We start from the raw sequence: 24,217 nt of genomic DNA, 5'->3' as shown, positions 1-24,217 counted from the left end.
TACTAATTGATAATTGAATGCAACAGTAAACTTTGTCTTTGTTTTGTAGCTCCAGAAAATGTCAATAATGTTTCAGTGGTGACCCAGAATGACACCAGTATAACTCTGAAGTGGAACAAAGTTGATGGCATCTCAACATACAGACTGGAATATGAAGAGAATGGAGCTCCTGTCTCTGAGAACATCAATGATGCTGCTGGAGAAACATTTGTTCAACATGTGGTCTCTGGTCTGACTGATGGGACAGAATATAGTTTCTCTCTTTTCACTGAGGCCAATCGAGTCAGCAGCTCTGGTTTCTCATTCGCTGCTGCTACAGGTTGGTGATTTTTCATCATTTACAAGAAATTTCTGGATTTATTTAAAGAAGCAGCCACCTGTTAAGCACTGTCTTTGTTTTTCAACTCCAGTAAATGTAGCCAGTTTCTCAGTGGTGACACAGAATGACACCAGTATAACTCTGAAGTGGGACAAAGTTGATGGCATCTCAACATACAGACTGGAATATGAAGTCAATGGAGCTCCTGTCACTGAGAACATCACTACTACAGATGCAGTTATTCAACATGTGGTCTCTGGTCTGACTGCTGGGACAGAATATAGTTTCTCTCTTTTCACTGTGTTGAATGGAGTCAGCAGCTCTGGATTCTCATTCTCTGCTGCTACAGGTTGGTGATGATGTTGTGACTTTGGATTTAAACTGTACTGACAACAAACCAGCACACTTGATCATTCAAAAATTATATCTTTTAGTTGTCTTTAACTGTTGAATTATCATCAGTTAAATGTGGGAATATCTGAAATCCTCCACTACTTGAGGCCCAAATTAAAAATATAACTGCCTGTTACAATTGTTCAGACGTCGGCAATCAGTGACAATCAGTGCTAATAAATATAATGGGGCTCTGTGATTGGCTGCTTTGCAAACGCCACCCACTAATATAACAGATAGCATTGTGTCTATAGGTGTCTCAAATCTCAAAGCTGCATTTTAAAAAGTATTTTAGATTTGCTCTATGAATAAATTTACAAATCACTAAATTTTCTGTGAACAACTTTGAGTCCTACAGAAAGAACATGAATAACAGGATCAGCTGTATTGGAGCTTTTCAGAATCCTCCCCAACTGGATGATTTCACATTTAGAGACATAAAACAGTTTGCAATCTGTTGTTTTGTTTAGAAATCAAATTTAAATATATTTCTGTTTGTTATTTGAAGCTTTTTGTGTGTTTATTTTAAAATTTTAGCCATAAGAGTCATTGGCCTCGTTAAAAAAGGAAAACAGAAGAAGGTTTCATAAACAGAAACAGATTTTTGTGCTTTTACACTAAAAAAGTTCCCTGTTGACATCTGGATGAACGATAACCACAAATAAAGCTTCAGTTTGAGCATAATGTGATTTAAATTGCTTATTATGATCATTTTCTCAGCTGTATCTCAGGATCTTTGTCCCATTTGAAAAAACCAAAAGCAGTGAAACTAATATCTCTGGATTTACTTTGTTTAGACCACCATAGAAACAAAGAATTAATGAATCACTGGCTCTTTAGGATCTCTGTGTCAACTGACACAAAACAGATTTTAAATTTATCATCAAATTAGTTGGAAATAAAAAGATGAGAACATTTTCATACCAAGAGGTTATAAATAATTTATTTTAAAGTCCTGACAGGTCCTGATTGTCCTGTTTTGTTCCCTCAGTTCCTCTGAGTGTGACGTCGGTCCGTGTTTTGGAGCGTTTAGTGGACAGAGTAACTTTACAGTGGGAGAATCCAGATCAAGCCTGGAAACACAACCTGAATATTAATGACACCAACGCATCTATAACCCAGCAGAAGACGACAAACGTTGTGTCATATCTGATCTCCAACCTGAAGCCTGGGACGATGTATCAGTTCAGCGTGACCACAGTGTTCTCTGGACTGAGCAGTGCTGCTTACATCGATCACACGTTAACACGTAGGTACACAGGGCGACAAATAAAACCTTGTTCTGCATTATTGTGTTTTCTGTTAAATTAAAGAAACAAAGATGTTAAAATAATTGTTCCTTTTTACTCCAGAAATCGACTGCAGTGCCGTATCCTGGAGGGTCACCAACTCATCAATCCAGGGAACAGTTGAAGGCTTGTTCTCCAAAGCTACGGCCTCTAATGGATCTGAAACTCTCATCAGTCCTGGAGGGAAAAACGTGAAATTCTCTGGCCTCCATCCTGGAGCAACCTATGAGATTTCTCTACTGTATGAAACATCGTCTGAACTTTATCCACAGTGTAGCATCAACATACCCATCAGTAAGTACAAAACACTCATTGTAACTTTATATTATAGCAGAAGTTATGTTAAACTTATAATAAGTCTTAGACTGAGTATATTTGGAATTAAACAAAATCTTTATTTCAAAGAAGTAAAATGTCAGAGAACAAAATAAGAAAACCAAAAAATATACATAATAATAATTAAACATAAAAACAAAAATAAAACTTCCATATTCAGTTCAAACAGGAGTAATAAGAAGACAAAGCTTTTAAATCCTTCCCCCAAATGTCTCATCTAAATATGTTTGACATTTTACTTATTTACACATTTAATTGCTGATTCCAAATTATATCTTTGCAAATAATTAATTCATTTAACTGTAATAAAAGCTGAAAGTGGACTCCAACTTAAGGGTTTTATTATTGCTTTATGGTTTGTATAAGTAAATTAAAGGAGCACAGAAATACTTTAATACATGAAAATATTTAGTTATAAAATGCAGTGGATTAGTACTAGATAGGAATACTAGTATCAGAGGTTTATGATATAAAGCTGACAAACCAGTACTTACATCTGTTTATATTATTAATTCTTTCTGATTAATTTTCTGGTTCTTTCCTCCAGTTCCTCCTTCTATATTTGCTCACTGCAGCTACTGGGGTTCTGGCTACAGCGCTCTGATTAAATGGGACCAACCGGTTGGTGTTTGGACGACAGGTGAACTCACCATAAATGGAAAAACTGTCACTTTAAACCCAGATGAGAATCAGCTCATTGTGGACGGACTTCAACCTGCCAAAACGTATAAAGTCTCTGTGAATTCAAAGCTGGAAACTGAAGCTGATCCCTTAAAATCTGAACTATTCACTTTCTTCTGTTCAACTGATAACAGAGGTGAGAAAAACTACACACATTTTCTGTTTTGCTTTATGAAGTAATAATTTCTCTAAGCTATTAAATGAATCCTTCCAGGAGTCATTGGAGGATCTGTCTTCGGTGTTCTGCTTATTGTTGTTCTCATCTGTGTGATTGTGTTTCTTGTCTGCAAAAAGCCAGATATTATCCGGTGAGTTTCCTCCGTCACTAATTACCTCTATGAAGTTAATAACTGAATCGATTAATGTTTGGTTTCTCTTCCCATAGCAGAAAAAAGTCTTTACTCTCTGGATCCAAAAAGTCAGATTCAAAGGGGAAGTGAGTTTGAGCTTCTTTATCTCCAAATTTAACCCTCAGTGGAAATCACAGCCTAAAAATAACCAAGAACAACATTTATCTAATATTTCTGCTGTTTTTGTTTCAGAGTCATCCCTGTAGCCAAATTCCCAGACCACTACCACCAGCTGAGTTTGGATGATAACCGAGGTTTCAGTCAGGAGTATCAGGTACATCTAGATCTTTAACACTTCCTCTCTTCTCCGTTACGTTTCCAGATAAAGTTTCTGTCGTTCTGTGAAGCTGAAGTTGATCATTTCACCCTCGTTTCATTTCGTGGTGTGTCGTTCTCTGCTTCCTCTCAGTCCCTCTCTCCTGCTGGCACAAACCAAACCCAAAAAGCTGCGACTCTGCCAGAAAACAGAGGGAAGAACCGCTTCACCAACATCCTTCCCTGTGAGTCCACCGTGTTCCTGTTGGTGTTTCTGTGGTATTTTATCTTTTTTTAATTTTTAAATCATGTTTTCATTGTCCTGCTAGATGATTGGAGTCGAGTGAAACTAAATACACCAACTCCAAACAATATCTTGGACTACATAAATGCTAATTACTTACCAGTAAGTATGACTCTGCAGCCATGTTGCCGTGGCAACTGTTTTGTAATCTGAGCTCATGAGAATCACATGTGGGGTTCCTCAGGGCTCCATTCTTGGGACACTTTTATTTAGCATCTATAAACTTCTCCTAGCAAACACTATGAAGCACAACAACATCTCTTACTACATGCTGATGACACAAAACTTTTTATTTCTGACTCGTCATTAAAAGATGAGTCAGAATTTCCAACATAATTCAGACATAAGTCCACAATAATCAGTAAATCAATTAATCACATGATAATTTAAAGCAAACTCAATAATTTCCATTGGTATAATTTAACTTTTATATATTTTTCTCTCTTCCTACTAAAAACTGGATGATAAAGTTTTCAGTTTGGTGTTTTGGTCAGCTCTTATTTTGAAGGACAATTTTGTTTACAAAGACTTTACAATTGATTTTATTTGTTGTTTTGTTTATTTTGGATATTTAAAATGTCTTCCAGTTCAAGTGGTAAATGTTCATTAGAATTTAAAGTTTACTTTAAAGTTTCTTTGAGAATGTGCTCTTGCATTATTATTTTGCCATTACCACTATATCACTTAAAAATGGCCTCAAAACAACAATATTATCGTTTATCGCAATAACTCCTGGAACAATTTATCGTCCAGCAGAATTTATTATGGTGGCAGGCCGAGTCAGAGATCAACATCTAGCTGGACTCAGTGATGTTAAAGATTACAGCGAAGGGCAGAAGCCTTGGTGTCTGAATGTAGGCAGCTACGTTAAATCCAGTAAATCATTAAAAATATTGGCTGAATAAAGGGTTTTCTGTTAAATCAGGGAAGAAAATGCATGTTTTTATTTTCAGAAGGTTAGATCTAACATGCTTCTTCTGACTTTATGGAATATTATAAGATTATTTCATCCTTAGAAGGATATAAATTATTTTTAATGCCATTTTTAAATAGATGCAAATAAAAACAGATATTTTACCATTTAATCTACATCTGCCAGAGTTATGTGTAGTCCTGTCTGCTGTGTTTGTCTTCATGGTGCAGTTTGTTCACTAATGTTCAGTTAAAAACCTCTGAGGCAGGAAACAGAACCGCTCTTTCTCACATGCGCGCCATCTGATAGCTTTGGTTTCTCTGGGTTTTATTTAGAGGCATCGAGGTAAATGGGACTGAATACAGATCATAAAATGCTTTTCATCTGTTTCTTTTTAAAGAAATGTAAAAGATCTGGTGTCATTTTTCTTCCACTTCAGAATTATGCTCTGCTTTGGGTTGGTCCATCATCTTAAATCTGAACAAACATTCAGTTTAATCGTTGCAATGTGACAAAATGTGGAAAAGGTCAAGGGTGAGCACTGCATCATGCAAAACAGAAAAATAAATCTGTTTTATAAAATGCACAAAAATCCCCTCAAAGCAGAACTGACAGCTGAGAGAGAATATATAGATGTGCAAAACTAGCTCTGTTCATCTTATGAGTGAGTTTTGTAAGAGGAAGCAGCTTTGATAACTGAACCGTGAATCCTATTGCTACAGTTCTTGATTTTAAATTTGCTTTCATAAAGCTGAAGCATTTATTAGTTGGGCTTTGGTAACTTTTGTAATATCTTATTTCTATTTTATGTTGTCTTGCATTCTGATCATTTTGTACAAAGTCTGCAGAGCAAGGCGGCCAGCGACCTGCTAGAGTTTACATATTTACATAAGGGAACAAATGAAGTCATTTAATCTATGGTTAAACTTTCATGTCATTGCTGTTGGTGTTGAATTTGATATTTAGCTTTGAATAACAAAAGTTGCTTCAAAAGACTGAAGAGAAAAGCTTCACCAAACCAAGAGTGGCGTGATAATAAGTCATAAAACTGTAGAAAAAACTAAAAGGAGGAAGTTGACGGAATAAACAGAACAAGATAAGTGAGGTGTCAAATCATAAGAGGTCATTTTTCTGTTGTAAGCTTTGAACAGTTTAATAAAATAATCTTGATTCCTTTTTCAGCAGCATATTTTAATGTTGGTGGATGAGACAAAAACTTACTAACTCCAAAGTCCAAACTGAGGCATCAGTTACCGTTTGTAGGAGTTTATATATTAGACTTTGAACTTTGGTAAACTGTTAATCATAGAGCTTTTCTGGTAACTTCCTTTTATTCTTTTTACGGCATCTTGGCAGTCGTCTTCCTCATTGCTGCAGGATTGTTCTCAAGGTCTCTCTGCAGATGTGGTCATAAAATAATTCAGTCACCTGCAAACTAAAATTTTATTATGCCTGTTGTGTTATTATATAGTCATTTCCCCTGAAAAATACACATTTTATTTGTTTATAGCATTTTTAGTCTTTCCTGGGCATTGTGTTGCATCTGCAGGTGTGGTTTGACCTTTGGTTTCCTAATGACTTCTGCTCTATTTATAAGCTTTAGTTCTCTTAATCATTGTGTTCTTTGTTTGAATAAAGACCAGATTACTGATAATCATTAATAAATCTTATCTAGATGTTATGCCTTGCTTACAGTAAAGTGTTACTAAGGATTTTTACATAAAACTGATGATCCATGTGCTTAAATCAGAAAGCAGAAGTTTGATAAGCTTGATGGGTACAGAGAAGTGTGGTATTCAGTTTAAGCGAATTGTTTTCTGTGTATGTTGATGTTGACGTTAATATTGATGTCAGCATGAAACCTGAAGGGTTTAGGTCGTATAAAAGCTTTATAAAGATCGTCCACATCGTCTTCTTTTTCAGGGCTACAGCAGCAGCAAAGAGTACATCGCCTGTCAGGGTCCTCTGCCCAACACGGTCAGTGATTTCTGGAGGATGGTTTGGGAGCAAAAAGTGAAGAGAATCGTCATGGTTACCAACTGCGTTGAAGCAGGGCGGGTATGTTTTCTGGAAAATGTTCTACGGACAGATTTTAGGGAAGTTTAAACCTGAAATGAAAGAAAAAGATGCACTGTAAAACATTTGAAGGTGGTTTAACGTGAAAATGAAAGTCCACCTGCTGCCTAGAAAATGACATTTAAGTCAACAAGAAAATAGTTTTGGTTTTAACTCAGAAATTAAAGTTCATGAAGTTGATTTAACAACAAGAGACAAGTTGTCTGAACATTGTTTTTAAGTCCATTAATCTTAAATTGTGAGTTTTAACTTAATGCTGCAATTTAAACCAAATAATTATTTCACAAAATGCAAGAAAAAAAAAACTGTCCTCACCAAGTTAAAAAGCCACATTTCTCTGTTATTTTACTCACAATATCAAGTTAAAATAACAACTTATTTTACTGTAGAATAATTTAAATTCTTGTTTCAAATCACATGAACCAAATTTCTGATCTGATGATGAATTTTATGAAACATCTGAATGAATTCAGCTCAGAAACATTTAGTGTGAACAGATCAATGTAACACACTTCCATCTCAGGAGACAGAAACACGCCGCTAAGCATTCTGGGAAATAGTTCCCACTCCTGACTTTTTCTTCTTCCAGTTTTTAAAGTGTTAACCTAAAAACTCTGTTTATTCAACTCTTAATAAAAAGTGACCACAACTTCTTACTGTTTATTCAATGTCACATGCTGTTCTTATTTTTTTTTCTTTAATTATGTAAAGCACCTTGAAATGCTTTGCTGCTGAAATGTGCTATACAAATAAAATTTGATTGATTGATTGATTTCACAAACTCACCCATTTAGGTTCAAAATCTAAAACTCACTAAATGTATTTGACTGAAAGAGTAGAAGACAGTAGACACAACTCAAATGTTTTACAGTGTACAAATCTTTTGGTTCTCTTGGTATTTGGTGATTAAATTGATATGTGAGCATGAAGCAAACCAACGCAGTAACAGAACAAGCATAATTGTCATTTTTTGTGTGTTTTCTTCTTGTAGACCAAATGTGAACAATACTGGCCTGAAGACAGGAGCCCTTGTGCTCATGGAAATCTGATTGTCTCCAAAATGTCTGAGGAGAGAGAGTCCAACTGGGTTCTGAGGGAGTTTAAAGTGAAACATGCAAGTAAAATTTCTTACTTTTCAAAGAGAAATAAAATGAAGTCAGTGTCTTACCTGCTGGATCTCAGTCTGGAGAAAAACAGATTCCCCCAAACAGACTAACGTTAGCACAGCTAGCTCATGTTTAGGATTTGTTCAAATCCTAAAGCAGATCTGTTTTAAAAGCATCATGCAAATCCTCTACTTCAGATTTTAATAGGTTAATTTTGCATTTCAATAGTAATTTAAGTAGTCTGATCTATTTAAAATTAAGACTGTTAGCACCATTACCTGCTAGCAATAGCCCTCCATGTAAAACACATAAACAGTTAACATTTGCAGTCAGAGGAATTACTTAATAAAAATACAGAATAAAAATGAACAAAACAGCTTTTACATAAAGGGATAGTTTGAAATTTCTGAGGTGAGGTTCTGTTAAAAGGTTGTAAGTTAACATAAGAGGTAGAAGTTAACGGCTAGTTAGCAGCCAACTGATGCAAATTAAAATAACTCCAGTCTCAAAAATATTGCAGCTGTTTATATAAATATTCTCTTTTATGAACCTTTAAAATTTCAACAGGTTCACATTGCATTTGTATGTATTTCCATGTAAACACCAATGATTGATTTTCCTTTGTAAAACATGAAGAGATATAAAAAGAGGAAATACTGCTAAACAATGTTTTAGCTGGTCTAGAGAGTATGTGTTTCACATAGAAGATCAACAACAAATCATTGACTTAAAACTCAGTTTAAAACTTCAAAACTATCCACTTAAATTAAAAAAGTATTATTTTTGCCACCAAGTCATTTTATAGATTGTTTTTTGGTTGAAAACTTCAAATTGTTCAATTTCAAATTTTTCTAATTAGTAAACCATTACTAATGCAAGTTTTTATTATCGTTTCTCCAAACTGTTTAATCTGCTTCTTACTCCAGGTAAGATGCTGACTGCTCAATACCTCTCCACAGAACCCCACCTTTTACTTTTTCTTTGATATTTTTTATAGTGCTTACAGGAAATATGGATTTTTATTGGCTATAGTTTAACATTGACCCGTTATAACCTCTCAAATGCATAAATATAACTTATTTTATGCAGGCGAAGGATTCAGAGGAACGGACGGTGAAGCATTTCCACTTCACTGCCTGGCCTGACCATGGAGTACCTCAGGGCACAGAAGTCCTGATCCGTTTCAGAGGACTTGTGAGGAAACATATAGAGAGCGAAGGGAGCAAAGCCCCAACCGTAGTTCACTGCAGGTAAACAAAACGACAAGGAGAATCCAATAGGCACCAACTAGCTGCAGGGCTGATTCGTACATATTAATGCTGACAACTTTCCAGTTTCTAGTTATGAAAGTTGAGTTTTTAAGACAGAAATTTTGAGCAAATAAAGGAGAAATAACATCAACCTGAAAACTGCAGTGGTTGCAGTTTTAATTTGAGTGGTTTTCAGAAAACGGAACTAGGAAGTAAACACATTCTGAGTCGCACTGCAGAGGTTCCAAAAAGAGCAAATTTAGAAAAGACTTTATCTAGATTTAGATATTTGCAGTTTTTTTAACACACACATTTTATTAACTGTTTGCTGATACAGGTGGGCTCTAGTGAGCTGAGTCAAGTAAACTTCAGTATTGACCCTTTACACGTGACGTCACGCTCCTCAGAACTCCGCCATGATGGACGTCAAAACAACCAACGCCTCCTTTAAAGCTAGTTAAAAAAACAGACACATGAAACCTAATATCGCTTCTATTTAGTTGATTTCACTTTAAAAATGGTCGCAGGGCGCTCAGCAAGGATAGAAACCAAACTTGTCATTTAACTTTTAATGAATAAAGATACAGCAGCGATGAATCGTGAATAATAATGTCTGGCAACTATTATGGAGAAGGTGCGGGTCTAATCGTTAGTAACCATGGAGACAATGAAGCGCCGTCATGTAGCCTAGCATGTATGAAGACAACTGGTTAGCATCTCGTCTTTTGGACGCTTTTAAGTTTTCTCCGGTGTAAAGGGAAACGCTGTTTATGACATAGTGATATAAATCATGTGGTGTGAATTCAGGTAAGGTCGTAAATTTGATAAACGCGTCCGGAGGAGGAGGTACGGGTCGGTTTCTAAGCTAGCTGTTTCCAGCCTTTGTAAATCCCGCCGTTTATGAGCCCCGACCAGGTGAGTCACGTTCACAGACAAATTATCTGAACTCGAACAAGAAAAAGCCAAGAATAAACTGGCAAAAACAACTTTGGAAAACAGTTTCAGTCGCTCTGTTCAATTCTCCCGTCCCTCACTTCCGGCGTCCATCATGGCGCCTCGGATGATTAAGTGACGTAACTGCAAAGGGTCAATAGAGGAAGTAATCACACAAAAAGTCTAGTGTACGCTATATAGAAGAGATAACATATTTTTAATGGTTTCTGTATAATAAAATATGGTTATACGGAAGTATTTGCATGTAGTTTCCTGTTGCTCATGTTCATACTTTTAACCCAGAAAGTGCTGGTGCTTCTATTTGTTGTTTTCCCATCAGTGCCGGGGTGGGCCGGACGGGCACCATCATCGCCCTGGACGTCCTGCTGCAGCAGCTGCAGCAGGAGCGGGCCGTCGGCATCAACAGCTTCGTCTACAAGATGAGGCAGCATCGATCTCACATGGTGCAGACGGAGGTAAAACTAACACTCTGCAGGTTTATTACTGAGGCGTATCTCCACGTCAAACACCCATAAAATGTAACAAAGCTGCTTTTGGTGTTTATTTATAGATTTATTGACCGCATGATTATTTGGCTGTTAAGGTTTCTGTAAATTTGCAAGTAAAACAAATTCCAGTACATCCGTCAATAATTCTTAACAAAAGCAGAAAGTAACTCAATTATTGAGATCTTTCCTAAATAAGATCATCTTTTCAGAGGCAGGAGAAATTCTAAGCCTACAATGAATCAGCCTGAAGGGAAAACAGTAAATCTGCTGCTACCCCAACGTAACAAAATAATGTTTTGTGTTCTTTTGCAGTGAAGAGTTTAATTATTTCACTTTTTTTAGATTTATCAGACACATCAGGTGTTTTTGCACAAAGTATTGGTATTATATTGGAATTGCCGATGTCAGCTTGAATTTTACTCGAAAAGGAAATCGTTATCGAACTTTTCTATTAAAAATATTTTTTCTAAATGTCCCTCGTCAGTCCCAGTACGTGTTCCTGCACCAGTGCATCATGGACAGCCTGCAGCCGCCCGGCGTCCAGGAGGAGAACGTTTACGAGAACGGCGACCTTATGTACGTCAACGCCACGGCGCTCCGACAGCTCCGCTGACCCGACGGCGCCGGTTCAGCCCAGCACTAAGACTTGATGCACATAATGACGAGCCAACAGTGTCATTATATAAAGCACACCTATACATGGTGTTCATACTGTATAGAAATGCTTTTGTAGTTTACATCTGCCGGTTCTGCCATTATGCTGCCTTATATTATTATTATTATTATTGTTGTTATTAATAAATGTCTTTCAAATGACCAGAGAATGTTATAAATTTTATTAGAATTATAAAATTATTCAAGTAGAAAAATGTAATCTGTACATAGAAATAAAACATTATATATTCAAAACAACCCAAAGTTTCCTGACTGGAAGAAAAAAACTTTCAATGTTTTCTTCTTTAATTGCATCAAAGGTAACAGAATGAATTTCACAGATCCTCTTTGCTTCACGGTGAGTCCCGGCTGCCGACGGAGGCAGAGAAGTTCCTATCAATGAGTTCCTGTCGGGCTTTTAGTGCCTCCAGGTTGATCTCCATCGGAGACGTATACGGCTTGCCCGGGTACGACGGTTCACCCATCCCGGCCCGTGGAGGCAGAGGGACGGAAAACTTTTTGGCGATATTGTGCAGAACGCTGCATGACTTGATGATGTTGGACTTTTTGTTCAGAGAGGCTTCTTCTGCAAAGCCGAGCTGCTGCAGACACCTGAAGCGCCTCTTCATGGCGCTGAGCATGCCCTGCATGACGCGGTGCACCTTGGCGTGCGCCTCGTTGAAGCGGACCTCGCGGTCCAACACCGGGTTGGACACGGGGGTCAGGACGTGTTTGCTCAACCGGTAGCCTTTCCCTCCTTCACAGGAAACCAGAGAAAATTAGTTGAGTTAGACAAAAACGAAGCATAGAAATGTCACATATAGGCCTGTCATGATGGCAAATTTTGCTGGACGATAAATTGTTCCAGAAGTTATTGCGATAAACGATAATATTGTTTTGAGACCATTTTAAGTAATATAACGGTAATGGTAAAATAATCCAAGAATGCATTCTAAAAGATCAGTAAACTATAAATTCTAATGAACATTTATTGCTGGAACTGGAAGACATTTCAAATATCAAAATAAATAAAACACAGAAAATGAATTTTGAAGTCTTTAACAAAATTGTCCTTCAAAATAAGAGCCGGTTGAGACCAAAACACCAAACTGAAGACTTTTATCATCCAGTTTTTGGTAGAAAAAGAGAAAAAAAAAACTGATAAATGATAAATCATTACAATGAATTTGTTTTAATTTGTCATGTGTTTAAATGATTTGGCCTAATTAAATCTCCTATCTTTTAATAAAGCTTTTTAATCTAAGGACTTGATGTAGAAGGAAAAACTAATGGATTCTTGCTGATTCAACAGGATTTGGGACAAAAAGCAGCAGCTGCTGTTGCTAGAAAAGAAATTGGTTTATTGATCATCAGGATCAGTAAACCAATTACTTGAGTAAACTTTTTACCAAATACTTTAATTTGGGAATTTAATTTCTTCTATGGCTGCTTTGTACTTTTACTTGAGTAGAAATATGTTGAAGTAGTGCTACTCTTCAGTATTATCTGTGGGTCCTCTGCTGATTTATTGGTGTACTGCCAACAGCTGCTAGTCTTTCTAAGAATTCACATCTAAGAAAATTCACCCCGACTTCTTTAAAGAGTTCTGAGAAGGAAAAAAAAATCTGAATTTTCTGTTTTGGCTCTAATCCTCTTTCATACATTGGTGACTAAAGGGCTGGGCTTTATTGTGACTACAGCAACAGTTTTGTCATTTGCCAGCTGATGAACAGCTCTGATAAAACGTAACAGATAAATTGCTTTATAGGATTACCATGAACAATAATAGTAGTTTAAAGGAATTGGGTGTTTTAAACTCATATTATGGTTCAGATTAATGTAAAAAAAAATATTAGTGGAACATATAACTGCAGTTATTTTTAATCAACCCCACACTGGGATTTGAACCAAAGTCCTTGGAGTTAATGGGACTCTGGTTTCTGCCCAGGGCAGCTTTGGAAAAGAGGTGCACAACAATTGTTTTTAACAAAATAACCTATTTATCTGACCAGGTTCCGGCTGGTTTCATGCATACATGCACAAGAGTTAGATGGTATCTGAGCTACAATTAGTTAAGCAATAAAGGAAGTGTTTTATCACATGTTGTGGTTGAGGGGGCAAAAGCGGAGGTTGCACGAGACATTGCTGCAAAAACCACCACAGCTGTTTCGTTTTTGCATCTTTTTCATGCCTCACCAATAAACCAGAAAGGTCCGTGCAGGTCGTCCTCCACCTCCTTCCCTTTGAACGAGGAGTCCCACAGCTCCTGCTCAAACGCGCCGCCCACGCAGCACTTCTCCACGCTCAGGATGTTTCCCTCAGAGTCGCATATGAACTGGCTCACCACCGACGTGTACCCCAGCGTGTTGATGAACGACTTGAAGGACTTCTTGTCATAGGGGGAGGCTCTGATCTTGAAGTGCGCCGGGGCCAGGACGCCCAGGACGCCGGGGATCCCGCAGAGCTCCTCCATCCTGGACGCGGTTCTGGCTCTGGCTTCGGCGGTCAGAGGGAAGGAGATGAACACGTCCGACATTCCCGCGATAACCCCGGAGATTATGCTGACCGCATTGACCAGGGCGGCCGGTTGGTTGATCCCTGCCTTCGCCTGCACGGAAGAGGTAAACACGCCATGGGCGTAGTAGCTCAGCGCGGTCATGAGCATCACGTCCACCGGCGGCTGGCTCTTCTTGAAGGCGGCCGACTTAACGCGCATGCGGACGGCGTCTGTGATGAAGGCTATGCAGGGTCTGGAGAGGTGGAAGGTCTCAAACAGAGCCTGGTCGTTAAAGTCGTCGAAACAGCTCTGGGAGCCGCAGTCCTCCTCTGGCTCGCCGCTTTCCAGCAGCTCCTCCTGGACAGCGAGCCACACCGGCGCCGGGAAGGCCATGTGGTTCAAAATGCAGCCAAAACACCGCGACTGGCTGCGGGTCTAACAAACTAAGCAACAAAGTAACACAAGCTACGCTAAACAACAGCTGCTGCGCTCAAAGCTAAACAAAAGATTCTTCCTCTAATAATTTAAGTAATTAGAATCTCCAACAATGACACTTTAGGGCCCTCTAGTGGTCATTTATATATATACTTTTTTATTTTATTTATTTTTTTCCTTTGGCCAAAATATCGATAAGATAATCAACTCAAATCACCGACATAAAATAAAGTACAGTAAAATTTATGCTTTATGGTCTACATTAACATCGGCAGACAGTTTGACCTAACAACTCCAACACAGCTAAGAAAACTCTCATTATGTTACAACCCATCACCGAATAGTTTATCATAACTTTATCTAAACTTCTTTAATAAACTAATCTGCCTCTTGCTAGCGATGCTTTTACACTAACAGTTTACTAAACATAAGCTAGCATGTTTTGACATGATTTGTTAATAATGAAGCTCATAACACGTTTCTATGTATTTATTTTTTTAGGATACCTGAATCATCTAATTTTAGAGTTGATTTTTACAATACTTTAAAATAAACTACAGTAATAGAAATCATAATGTGAAAATCCAAAATGTACATTTAAACACAAACACCAGCAAGCACAGCATGCTGAGCAGGTCACACATGGACTGGCTGCTGCAGCAGTCAGTACAGTCTCTATTTCACCATCAAATCATTGCAATAGGTGAAAAATAAAGTGAACATCATATAATAGAACCACTGCAATAAAGATCCATTTTTAGGCTTTTTACACTTTCTAGTAAATAAGATCTTAAATCTCAATGAGACAATCTGTATAAATAAAAGTTGATTAAAAAAATAAAATCTTTCCAGCAGGTTCAGAGGTTGTGGATAATTTTGCACAGAATTTAACTCCATAAAAGCAAGAATATTCAATAAAACAAAACCCAGCTCATTCCCCCCCCCCCCCCAAAAAAAAAAACTATTTAAGAAATATTTGATCCTGTGTTTAAAGATTTTCTTCTGAACCTTTAAACTGGTATTAACATTTAATCAAAATCCAGATATTAATATCAATAAAATATATAAAAGACTGCAACATACAACAATGGAGACTTTCAGTGACTCATAAATCAGTTGTTACAAAATAAATAAAATTTGACATAAACTGAGGATGATCTTTCTTCCTTCTGCACAAACACAACAGTTATTGTCCTTTATTGTTTTAAGACAAATGTAACATTTATGTAGGTTTTCAATATAATATGCATTACCATTGATGCTTCCATTATGATTTACGTCATCAATTTAACAAATTAATCATTTACAAAAGTATTATTTGCTTGTTGCCTTGTTAACATCTCCAACATGAATTGATGCATTTCCATGTTAGAATTGCTTTAAAATAATTATATTTATTACAGATTTACAGCCATACTTTACTTAGAGCTTTATAAAAACATTATTTGCTGCACAAAACTTTGCATTTAAGAGACACATTGACCCGTAAAGAAAGAAAAATAAATAAAAATCTGGGTATTTCTTTATATTAACAATTATATCACGGTTGTTATACAAGACTGAGTTTTTTCTAACAAGAAAACTACAATCAAATGAACTAAACAGTGACGGCCAGTGAATGTTAACCCGCCCACTGCTCAGTTACTCTGTTTGTCACGTCTCAGAGGATAAATAGAACATTTTGTTGACTTCACTGATGGAGACGTCCTCCAGTCGGGGTATTCCGCCCTTCCTGTAGCAGTCTGACCTCTGACCTTGTGCAAATACATCTGTGACAGAAATATGAAGTTTAGCAATATCTGGACGAGAACATGTTGTGCCTGAAGAGCTCTCAAGCTTTGAAATGATTATTTTTCCCCTAAATAAAATATGTATAGCTTTATTCCCTGCAGTTCAGTAGGAGTCTCACCTGTGACGTTGTCCACAGAGTCCAGCGGAGCCGTGTTGTTCATGTTAATGCCGAACAACACAACCAAAGACACCATTAGGGCAACCAGGAGGTAGATTGGCATCGCAAGAGCCCAATACCTAAACAACACAAAGCATTTCATAAACAAAGACAGCTGGAGATATAATTTATTATTATAAGGAGGTAACTTACTTCTGAGGCCAGTAGGTGAGTCCTACTGAATGAAGCCATTCCTCTGGTACATACGCCCACAGGCAGTACAAAACTACAGAGGAGACAGCACTGTTACAAAGATGACTCTCCTTGTAATAATCACACATATTTACTGAAGTATTCAGCCTTATTAGTGCCATGAATTAGGATTTCTCTTCAGAAAAGAACAAAGGAACACAACTAGATTTAACAAAAAATATAAATTTCTTTAACTTGAATTGGTATGAAAATAAAAAAGTCCAACAGGTTTCACTTAATTCTGGTATCACCGGTTTACCATCAGAGGCTAAAGGTTTATTAAGTTTATATAATTATAACCAATATAATCATCTCAAAATGTGCAATAAATACATATAATATAGAATGAATATAATCATATGCAGTGGTTTTCACTTCCCACCACTTCTCCACAGGCTGGCATCGTGGTTATTAAGAAAACCCTTACAGAAGCCAAACTGTGAACCCAGGAAGAGCACAAAGCCATAAATGGCTCTCTCAGGCAGGGGAGACGGAGAGTTTTCCACCATGATCTGAAACCAAAACAGAAGCACAAGAATAAAGAAGTCAAATAAGAGAGAGGGGAAAAAAAAAAACTCTTATAAAACCAAACTAGTGTTTACTTCCTTTATCAACAACTATACGACAAACACTCATATTTCTGTACGAAATACTTCCGAAAAAAGCAATTTGGCCAAATTACCTGACCTAAATAATAGTCGAGATGTCATAAATAAATTTAACGAGAACAATTCTAACTAACATGCAAACAAAACCTACAGTTTATGACAAAATCCACCACGAAGACTTCCGACAACCTCCTTTGCGTCAGTGACGTTTTTACCGTACTATATATCAGGTCGATGCGAAACATTGTTCAGAACAAAAGTTCCTCCTTTGGAGTAACGCCGAATATAAGGAAAAACGTGACCGACTAAGTTGAAAATGTAACTTTATTAACAGATACTTATTTGCTTTCAATTATATATAAAAAAACTAAAGTAATTTAGCCACTTAGTTGGTAGTGTAAAATCGGAAAGTGTTGCTTCGTCGGAAACATTTTGCTGTTGCACACTATAGAGAGATACAATGCAGCATGGCTTCGAAAATCCCACGGGTGAGCACAATTATGAGCCTTTAAAGACCGTATTTGAAGACTTTTTTGAGTTACTGTTCCGTTTACTGTAAATTCACTTACGTAAATTATTCTCGATCGGACGTCGTCATCCGGTACGTTTTAAATCACGATGTCCAAGGCGAAGGAGAAGGAGAAGGAGAAGGAGAAGAAAGCGCATTCTGACGCTAAAATCCATAAACATACAGCTAAAGACAAGAGGAAGACGTTTTGGATCAAACAGAACCTGAAGAAGAAGAAGCTGGAGAAGCAAGCAGCTCCACAGAAGCAGCAGGAGAAACCTGGACCTCCACGGGAAGCCGAGCAGATCTCTGCCAACTGGAAATCATTACAGCAGGTTGGTCTCTGCAGTGTAGATGTATTTAAACAGAAGTGTTCACTGGAGATTTCACTGATCTTTCCCAAACTTCCCTACAGATCCTGAAGAGTAGCCAGCCAGAGAAAAAGCATCAGAATGGCTTCACCACAAAGAAACACCAAGAAAATGCTTTTCAGAGGAGTTCTGTGAACACTGCCGCTCCAAGCGAAAGGGACTCTGGGAAAAAGGAAAAGCAGAAAACGGTTCCTGTTGACCCTAAAGAGGCTGGAGAGAAGCTGAAGCTCCCTGCAGCTTCAGACTCCCAGCAATCTGCTGCTCCAAAAAGGAAAAAAGACAAAAACATGCCAAACAGTGAGGAAGAGGGACCAAAGAAGAAGAAGAAGAAGAAGATCTCACTGGTTGAGGAGAGGAAACCGACAGAGTATGTATACTGTAAAAACGGCATGTTTATATTTGGGTTCGGATTTAGTGAACTTAGAAGAACTGGTTCCACTGGGACAAGAATCAAAACATCATCTAGAATTACACAAATGATGAAGCTGAAGAGTCGTTTGTGTTTCATAACTTAAACATTTTTGTTAAGATAATTGGAAAAAATTCAAAACATAAGATGTGTTACTTTGGAAGTAACACAGTGACAGATAAAGTTTTTACTCTCCTGGTAAAGATGAGTAAACCGCACTGAAATAAACTAATGTGTTTTTGCAGTAGAATATTCCTGAACAGTTTTTGAATTTAAAATTCAACCTTTAGCTTCAGCTTTCATGGGGAAATGCTCATAGCAGTTTAAACAGTCTTAATTTTAACTAAATTATAAATTGCACATTTGTAGGTTGTGTTGAAATAAATTTATTTTTTTTCAATTTCTAAATTGCTAAAGTTTTACAGAACTTTCAGATATTTGGTTTTTTGTTATTGTTTATTTTAAAGGGGAATAATCCACATCACATAACGAGCTACAGTTAGCAAACGGGCTAGTTTTCATCTGTAGTCCCTAATAGTAATCTGTAGTTTTCTGTTTCTGGGGGGTATGAATATGACGTGACACCGGTGAGCATTTCTTTAGGCAGCAGATTTTTGACTTTATTAGACAAACCTGTGAATTAATTCAGCTAAAAAAATAAACACATGGATGAGTTTTTTTATATTTTGCTGGTACATTAATCCTGGAAATGTTCTTCAGATGATTGAATGCCGACTTTGTAACTGTCTTTATGTGACTCTGTGTTCACAGCAATAGTTGTTCTACTTTAGATTAGTTCTACGTTTTTTCAGCCTGATTAGACTACTCCACTAAAATATTAATTTATTTTAAAGCTTTTACACATCATTTTAAAACTAAATAGGTTTTTTTTTTAATCAGAATTATATTCTAAGCTGAGATCAACTTTCTGAACCACAGATTTTTTAGAGTGAATTTTAAGTCGCATAAAACGTCTAATTTTCTTGATCAGGTTATGTTTGTTATGTCGACGGTTCTCAACACGCTCCAAACAGTCCAGTCCAAGTCAGACTGCAGCGCTCTGACTCCTGAGCTCCTGTTTTAGGGACGACCTTTGGTTCGACGACGTCGACCCCGATGTGATCGAGGAGACGATGGGAGCAGAGGCAGCAGAGATCATGAGGAGGAAACAAGGCATCCGAAGCAAAGAGCCGGAGACTTCCCTGGTGAAGGAGTCAGCCTTCAGCGGGTGAGTGAAAACATTCCTGTTAGAAAAACCAGATCATGATGCTGTTCAACATTAGTGTGAATTAATGCAAAAACAGACCATCAAAAACGGATCAATGGGAAACTGAGATGGAGATTCACAAAATTAATCTCTTTATTCATATTGTCACTCTTTGCTTAAGGTTCATATGTGAATTTGTGTATTGTAAGAAGTTATTACTACTAATAGTAGTAGTTTTATATTATAAAATAAAGAGCCTAAAAGTTGCTGGTGTTTTGCTGTAATTTAATTAAACATAAACTATAACCTTAGCGGTAAATAAATAATTTAAAGACATGTCTGTTAATTTTATGTTCAGTATTTTTGTTTGTTTAGGGATGCAGGATTAAGGCAGCATCACAATTCAGAGATAATTGCTTCAGCTGGTCGCACTGCGCCCTCTGCTGGCAGATCTATGAATAGGAGCTTAATGAAGATGAAGGATTAAAAAATGTTTAAATATTTGCGTAGCAAGCAAATGTGGCATAAAGTGTAGGTTTTGCAGATCAATATGAAAGCATAAAACATTGAATAGTTTTTTCAATGATACAAAAAATAAAAGAAACAACTAAAAGAAACAAAGAAAACTGAACTGAAGAAATGAACCCAATTTGCAAAATGCTTTGAGGCAAATTAATATTATCATATTTTATATGAAAGTTTTGCATGTTTTTTTTAAGTACTGTGTGTTTTGCAAGGCTGACGGTGATATTTATAGCAAACAGGACGTGACAAACCAGGTGGTTAGAATCCAGGTTAAATAAACATTTTCTAAAATAATGAAAAAAAATTACCACATTATTTTTGGAGGATTTTTGGATTGTAACCATTTCATTATGACCAGTGAAGAAAAATATTTCAATACATATTTTAATATTAACAAACTAGTAATTTCTTCTTAATAATAAATAAATCAGTCCCATTAAGCCATTTAAAGCACTACAACGTGTTTTAACTGTCATTTCTATTCACTTTTTCCAAACATTGTTTTCTGTTCTTCAGTTCTTGAATCTTCCCACTGAATCATGACTAATCTGTCTGAAAGCCTCTCCTGCTTCACATGGCAGAAAACCAGCAGGTCCTGCAATAAGGCGACTAGGAGGGACTCAAAGCTCATTTTGTGTTTAGCGCATTAGCTCTTTTTGCTAACTTTGAAAATGTTTAGCACCCCTAGCTTCCTCTATATTCATTTTACTGGATAAATTCGAAAGATCCAGTTTATGTAACTGTTTTGTAAACATCCAGTTGGATAAACTTTAATATCTGGTGAAGTTTTGGTTATCGACTGTTAATATTCCTTCAGTTTATCAGACTTTTATATCCATGCTCTTATTTTGAAGGGGGGGAGGAACTGTTTACGCAGCAGTTTCTTTTTTATTTCAAAATAATATGTAAGGGCATCATAGAAGAATGTTTTAATGTCAACATTTTGACATATCATGTAACTTATAATAAACTGATGCTCTTTAGCATTAGCCTCCACTAAATAAACTAATGTTTATGATTAGCGCCTTAATGTTAGTGCAGCTAACCTTTCGGCTAGTCACTTCACCCCAGTGATGGTTTGTCTGTCTGCTCTTCATCATGGTCGTCAAATAACATCTGCAGCTGATGATTAATGCCTCTGGATTCCCTCTCCTGACCCTGGTTGCTTTTCTCTGTTGCCAGAATAACCCAAACTGTTGCCATCGACTGTGAGATGGTGGGAGTCGGTCCTGATGGCGAAGAGAGCATCCTGGCCCGAGTGTCCCTGGTCAACAAGTTTGGGAAATGCATCTATGACAAATATGTGAAACCCACAGAGAAGGTGACGGACTACAGGACAGCCGTCAGCGGCATCCGACCGGAGGACATCAAGGATGGTGAGCCGGCGGACAAACCGCTGCATCTGCATGAGCTCCTGGTCACATGACTGGATTTAATGTCTCTGATTGGCTCCCTGCAGGAGAGGATGTCCAGACGGTGCAGAGGGAGGTCGCCGACATCTTGAAGGGGAGGATAGTGGTTGGACATGCCATCCACAACGACTTAAAGGTACGCTGGCTGGCAAAATGAAGTTACAGGAAATTTCCTCCCAAAAAACTCAGAAATTTTGAGAATGATCTCAGAAATTTTCTAGAAAAAAATCTGGAAGTTTCTGAGTTTGAAAAGTTGGAAATTTGCTTGGGAAAAAAATCAGAAATTTTCGTATTAATCTGGGAAATTTTCTAAAAAAAACTTGGAAATTTCTGAGTTTCAAAAGTCAAAGGTTTTCCAAAAAAAAAAAAAAAATCTAAAAATTTGTGATTTTAATCTCAAAATTTCAAATTGTTTGACTTTCATATTTTCTGTTTCCCTGACGAATGTAGATAAAAGAGCAACTTTTCTATCATTTTTAATCAACTCCATCCATTTTCTTATCGACTGTGTCTAACACTGATTTACATGTTGAACAAAAACACCTGACCAGATCGCCTCCTGCGTTTCCTACGTGGTTCATGACTTTCTCCTCCCTCCTCTTCCATAAATCCCAGTTTATGAAGGAATTCTGCATGTTGGTATCTTAAAGTTACAGCTACGGCTTTTCGCCGACTTTAGTTTAACATCTCAAGTTTTCTGTTGTAATGTGACAAAATGTGAAAAGGTTCAGGCGGTGTAAATACTTTTGTAAGGCGCCTAAAACAACAACAAACACTTAAAAATCAGCCTTAAATGGTTGCTTAACTTTAGAAAATGTTTTCAGATTTTGCTTCTGGATCATCCAAAGAAGTTCATCAGAGACACACAGAAGTATAAACCCTTCAGGCGGATCGCCAAGGTAACATAAAAACATAATGTTATGTTTTAAAGTCATGAACTTCCAGCTGAATCGACCTGATTTCCCGTCTTTAGAGCAGCCGGCCGTCGCTCAAAGTCCTCTGCAGAGAAGTCCTGAACGTGAAAGTCCAGCAGGGCGAGCACTCATCTGTAAGTCATCAGTAACCCAAGCTTTCACTGGAGAATCAGCTGATTGATGGCTAAAGTGAGGTCACTTCCTGTGTGTTCCAGGTGCAGGACGCTCAGGCCACCATGAGGCTTTACACACTGGTGAAGAAACAGTGGGAAGCCGAGATCAGCGGCAGGAAGAAAAACAAAGAGTCCGAGGAGAAAAAGAAGAGGAAGCCGAGGTAGGGAGGAGGACAGAGGACAGAGGAGGACGGAGGAGGACGAGGGAAGACAGAGGACAGAGGAGGACGGAGGAAGACGAGGGAAGACAGAGGACAGAGGAGGACGGAGGAGGACGAGGGAAGACAGAGGAGGATGGAGGAAGACAGGAGGAGAGAGGACGGAGCGTCTCGAGATCGGAGAGGACAGGACTCGTTCTGGACTGTGTCTGGACTCGTTCTGGACTCTGTCTGGACTCGGTCTGGACTCAGTCTGGACTCGGTCCGGACTCTGTCTGGACTCGGTCCGGACTCGGTCTGGACTCTGTCTGGACTCGGTCTGGACTCTGTCTGGACTCGGTCTGGACTCTGTCTGGACTCGGTCCGGACTCGGTCCGGACTCTGTCTGGACTCGGTCTGGACTCGGTCTGGACTCGTTCCGGACTCTGTCTGGACTCGTTCCGGACTCTGTCTGGACTCGGTCTAACAGAACCACGCTGTGCCTTCAGAGGCAGAAACAAACATTATGGATGGAATATGTTTATTAAAATGTGTTTATCAGCTTGTGGAAGATTTTATGTTCCACAGCAACATCTGTGCGTTGTCTCACACGACCTTTGACCTCGTCAGATCATTACAGGTTAAATCTGTTCTGCAGGTTTTGTTTAGTAAAATGTCTCAGATGTTTTTAATCTTATAAAACCTCCCAGTTATTAAACAGGAGGGCAGAGAACCCAAAAAATAAACTCAAGTAAGAGAAGCACTGCAGGACGAAACACGGCCGTACCAAGAGTTCCTATTAAAACATCCATAAGACTCCATAAGCACTTTATCATCCTTTAATATTAATGAAAAGGTTCTGGTTCCACTGGCAGATAAATTCACTAATAAAACATGTTTCCCATGTTAAAGTGAATTTATCTGCCGGTGAAACCAGAACTAGAACATTTTAGCAAAAATGTAAATGTAGTTGAGTAAATGTAACTAGTTTCTTCCCAACTCTGCTCTAATCTAATCTAATCTAATCTAATCTGATGACGTTTGAGCTGTAAGTTTAGGTTTTTATGGTTTAAATCATAAAAACGTATTTGAGCTGAAACATTTAGACCTGGAGCCTCGTCCAATCAGAGCGCAGCGTTTGTGAGCCTGGAGGATCTGCGTCCAGCATCAGGACCGATGCGGCTGTTTGACCTGAGGGACCAAACTTCAGGTCTGCTCAGTCTGGTTCCTGCCAACTGCTGAGGGACGTCCAGAAAGTTCTCCTCTGTTTACTGTCCACATGAACTGGATCCAGAACCGAGTCAGAACCTTCAGGTCGGACCAGCTCAAACACCAGGACCAACCGGTGACCGTCCTGCTGAGTCACTGAATTATTTCCAGGTTTGTTCTGGAAATAACAATTAGTTTGAAATTATGATTGCAGTAAAAACAGGATTAGAGAAAATGCAGGAAATATTTTCTAAAACTAGAGAAACATTTTTACCGACGATCTGAACTCGTTTTGTTTTCATCC

General features: G+C 37.8%; 4 protein-coding genes across 9 annotated transcripts in view; 2 read left to right on the top strand and 2 right to left on the bottom strand.

Moving 5' to 3' along the window:
- The window catches only part of LOC106954968 (protein tyrosine phosphatase receptor type H), a 22,073-nt gene extending 10,581 nt beyond the window's left edge, over nucleotides 1-11,492 (top strand). For all 3 annotated transcript variants that reach the window (XM_015044848.1, XM_015044847.1, XM_015044849.1), the window contains 13 exons: nucleotides 1,704-1,961; nucleotides 2,065-2,295; nucleotides 2,885-3,154; nucleotides 3,233-3,326; nucleotides 3,404-3,454; nucleotides 3,561-3,642; nucleotides 3,778-3,868; nucleotides 3,953-4,029; nucleotides 6,764-6,898; nucleotides 7,908-8,030; nucleotides 9,112-9,272; nucleotides 10,546-10,681; nucleotides 11,199-11,492. In XM_015044848.1, the coding sequence (XP_014900334.1) occupies nucleotides 1,704-1,961; nucleotides 2,065-2,295; nucleotides 2,885-3,154; nucleotides 3,233-3,326; nucleotides 3,404-3,454; nucleotides 3,561-3,642; nucleotides 3,778-3,868; nucleotides 3,953-4,029; nucleotides 6,764-6,898; nucleotides 7,908-8,030; nucleotides 9,112-9,272; nucleotides 10,546-10,681; nucleotides 11,199-11,327 (1,838 nt within the window). In that variant the 3' untranslated portion in view covers nucleotides 11,328-11,492. The remainder of the gene's footprint in view (nucleotides 1-1,703; nucleotides 1,962-2,064; nucleotides 2,296-2,884; nucleotides 3,155-3,232; nucleotides 3,327-3,403; nucleotides 3,455-3,560; nucleotides 3,643-3,777; nucleotides 3,869-3,952; nucleotides 4,030-6,763; nucleotides 6,899-7,907; nucleotides 8,031-9,111; nucleotides 9,273-10,545; nucleotides 10,682-11,198) is intronic.
- A 43-nt stretch (nucleotides 11,493-11,535) lies between these two features.
- On the bottom strand, nucleotides 11,536-14,387 carry LOC106954970 (putative nuclease HARBI1). The gene is made up of 2 exons (XM_015044851.1): nucleotides 13,565-14,387; nucleotides 11,536-12,125 (listed from the first exon to the last, which is right to left on the bottom strand). Exons 1-2 carry the CDS (start codon nucleotides 14,256-14,258, stop codon nucleotides 11,722-11,724), a joined length of 1,098 nt encoding a protein of 365 aa, XP_014900337.1. The 5' UTR covers nucleotides 14,259-14,387; the 3' UTR covers nucleotides 11,536-11,721.
- Nucleotides 14,388-15,434: 1,047 nt separating this feature from the next.
- Nucleotides 15,435-17,710, bottom strand: pigp (phosphatidylinositol glycan anchor biosynthesis, class P). Of its 4 annotated transcripts, none has more exons than XM_015044854.1 (5): nucleotides 17,618-17,710; nucleotides 16,868-16,952; nucleotides 16,402-16,474; nucleotides 16,210-16,328; nucleotides 15,435-16,069 (listed from the first exon to the last, which is right to left on the bottom strand). In XM_015044854.1, the coding sequence occupies exons 2-5, from the start codon at nucleotides 16,947-16,949 to the stop codon at nucleotides 15,954-15,956; spliced, it is 390 nt and encodes a 129-aa protein (XP_014900340.1). In that variant the 5' UTR covers nucleotides 16,950-16,952; nucleotides 17,618-17,710; the 3' UTR covers nucleotides 15,435-15,953. The 4 variants fall into 4 exon arrangements, with proteins under 4 accessions (XP_014900340.1, XP_014900339.1, XP_014900341.1 ...); XM_015044853.1 differs by lacking the exon at nucleotides 17,618-17,710 and adding an exon at nucleotides 17,200-17,289; XM_015044855.1 differs by lacking the exon at nucleotides 17,618-17,710 and adding an exon at nucleotides 17,123-17,207.
- rexo4 (REX4 homolog, 3'-5' exonuclease) lies at nucleotides 17,640-22,763 on the top strand. The gene is made up of 8 exons (XM_015044850.1): nucleotides 17,640-17,891; nucleotides 17,972-18,294; nucleotides 19,421-19,564; nucleotides 21,251-21,444; nucleotides 21,528-21,616; nucleotides 22,305-22,379; nucleotides 22,454-22,528; nucleotides 22,610-22,763. Exons 1-8 carry the CDS (start codon nucleotides 17,667-17,669, stop codon nucleotides 22,730-22,732), a joined length of 1,248 nt encoding a protein of 415 aa, XP_014900336.1. The 5' UTR covers nucleotides 17,640-17,666; the 3' UTR covers nucleotides 22,733-22,763.
- Nucleotides 22,764-24,217: the final 1,454 nt, after the last annotated feature.

Source organism: Poecilia latipinna, unplaced genomic scaffold (genome assembly GCF_001443285.1).
Source record: "Poecilia latipinna isolate Pla-1442-1.1 unplaced genomic scaffold, P_latipinna-1.0 Scaffold693, whole genome shotgun sequence".
Lineage (NCBI taxonomy): Eukaryota > Metazoa > Chordata > Actinopteri > Cyprinodontiformes > Poeciliidae > Poecilia > Poecilia latipinna.
The sequence above is the reverse complement of the archived record's forward strand: the minus strand, read 5'-3'. Positions and strand labels throughout refer to the sequence as shown.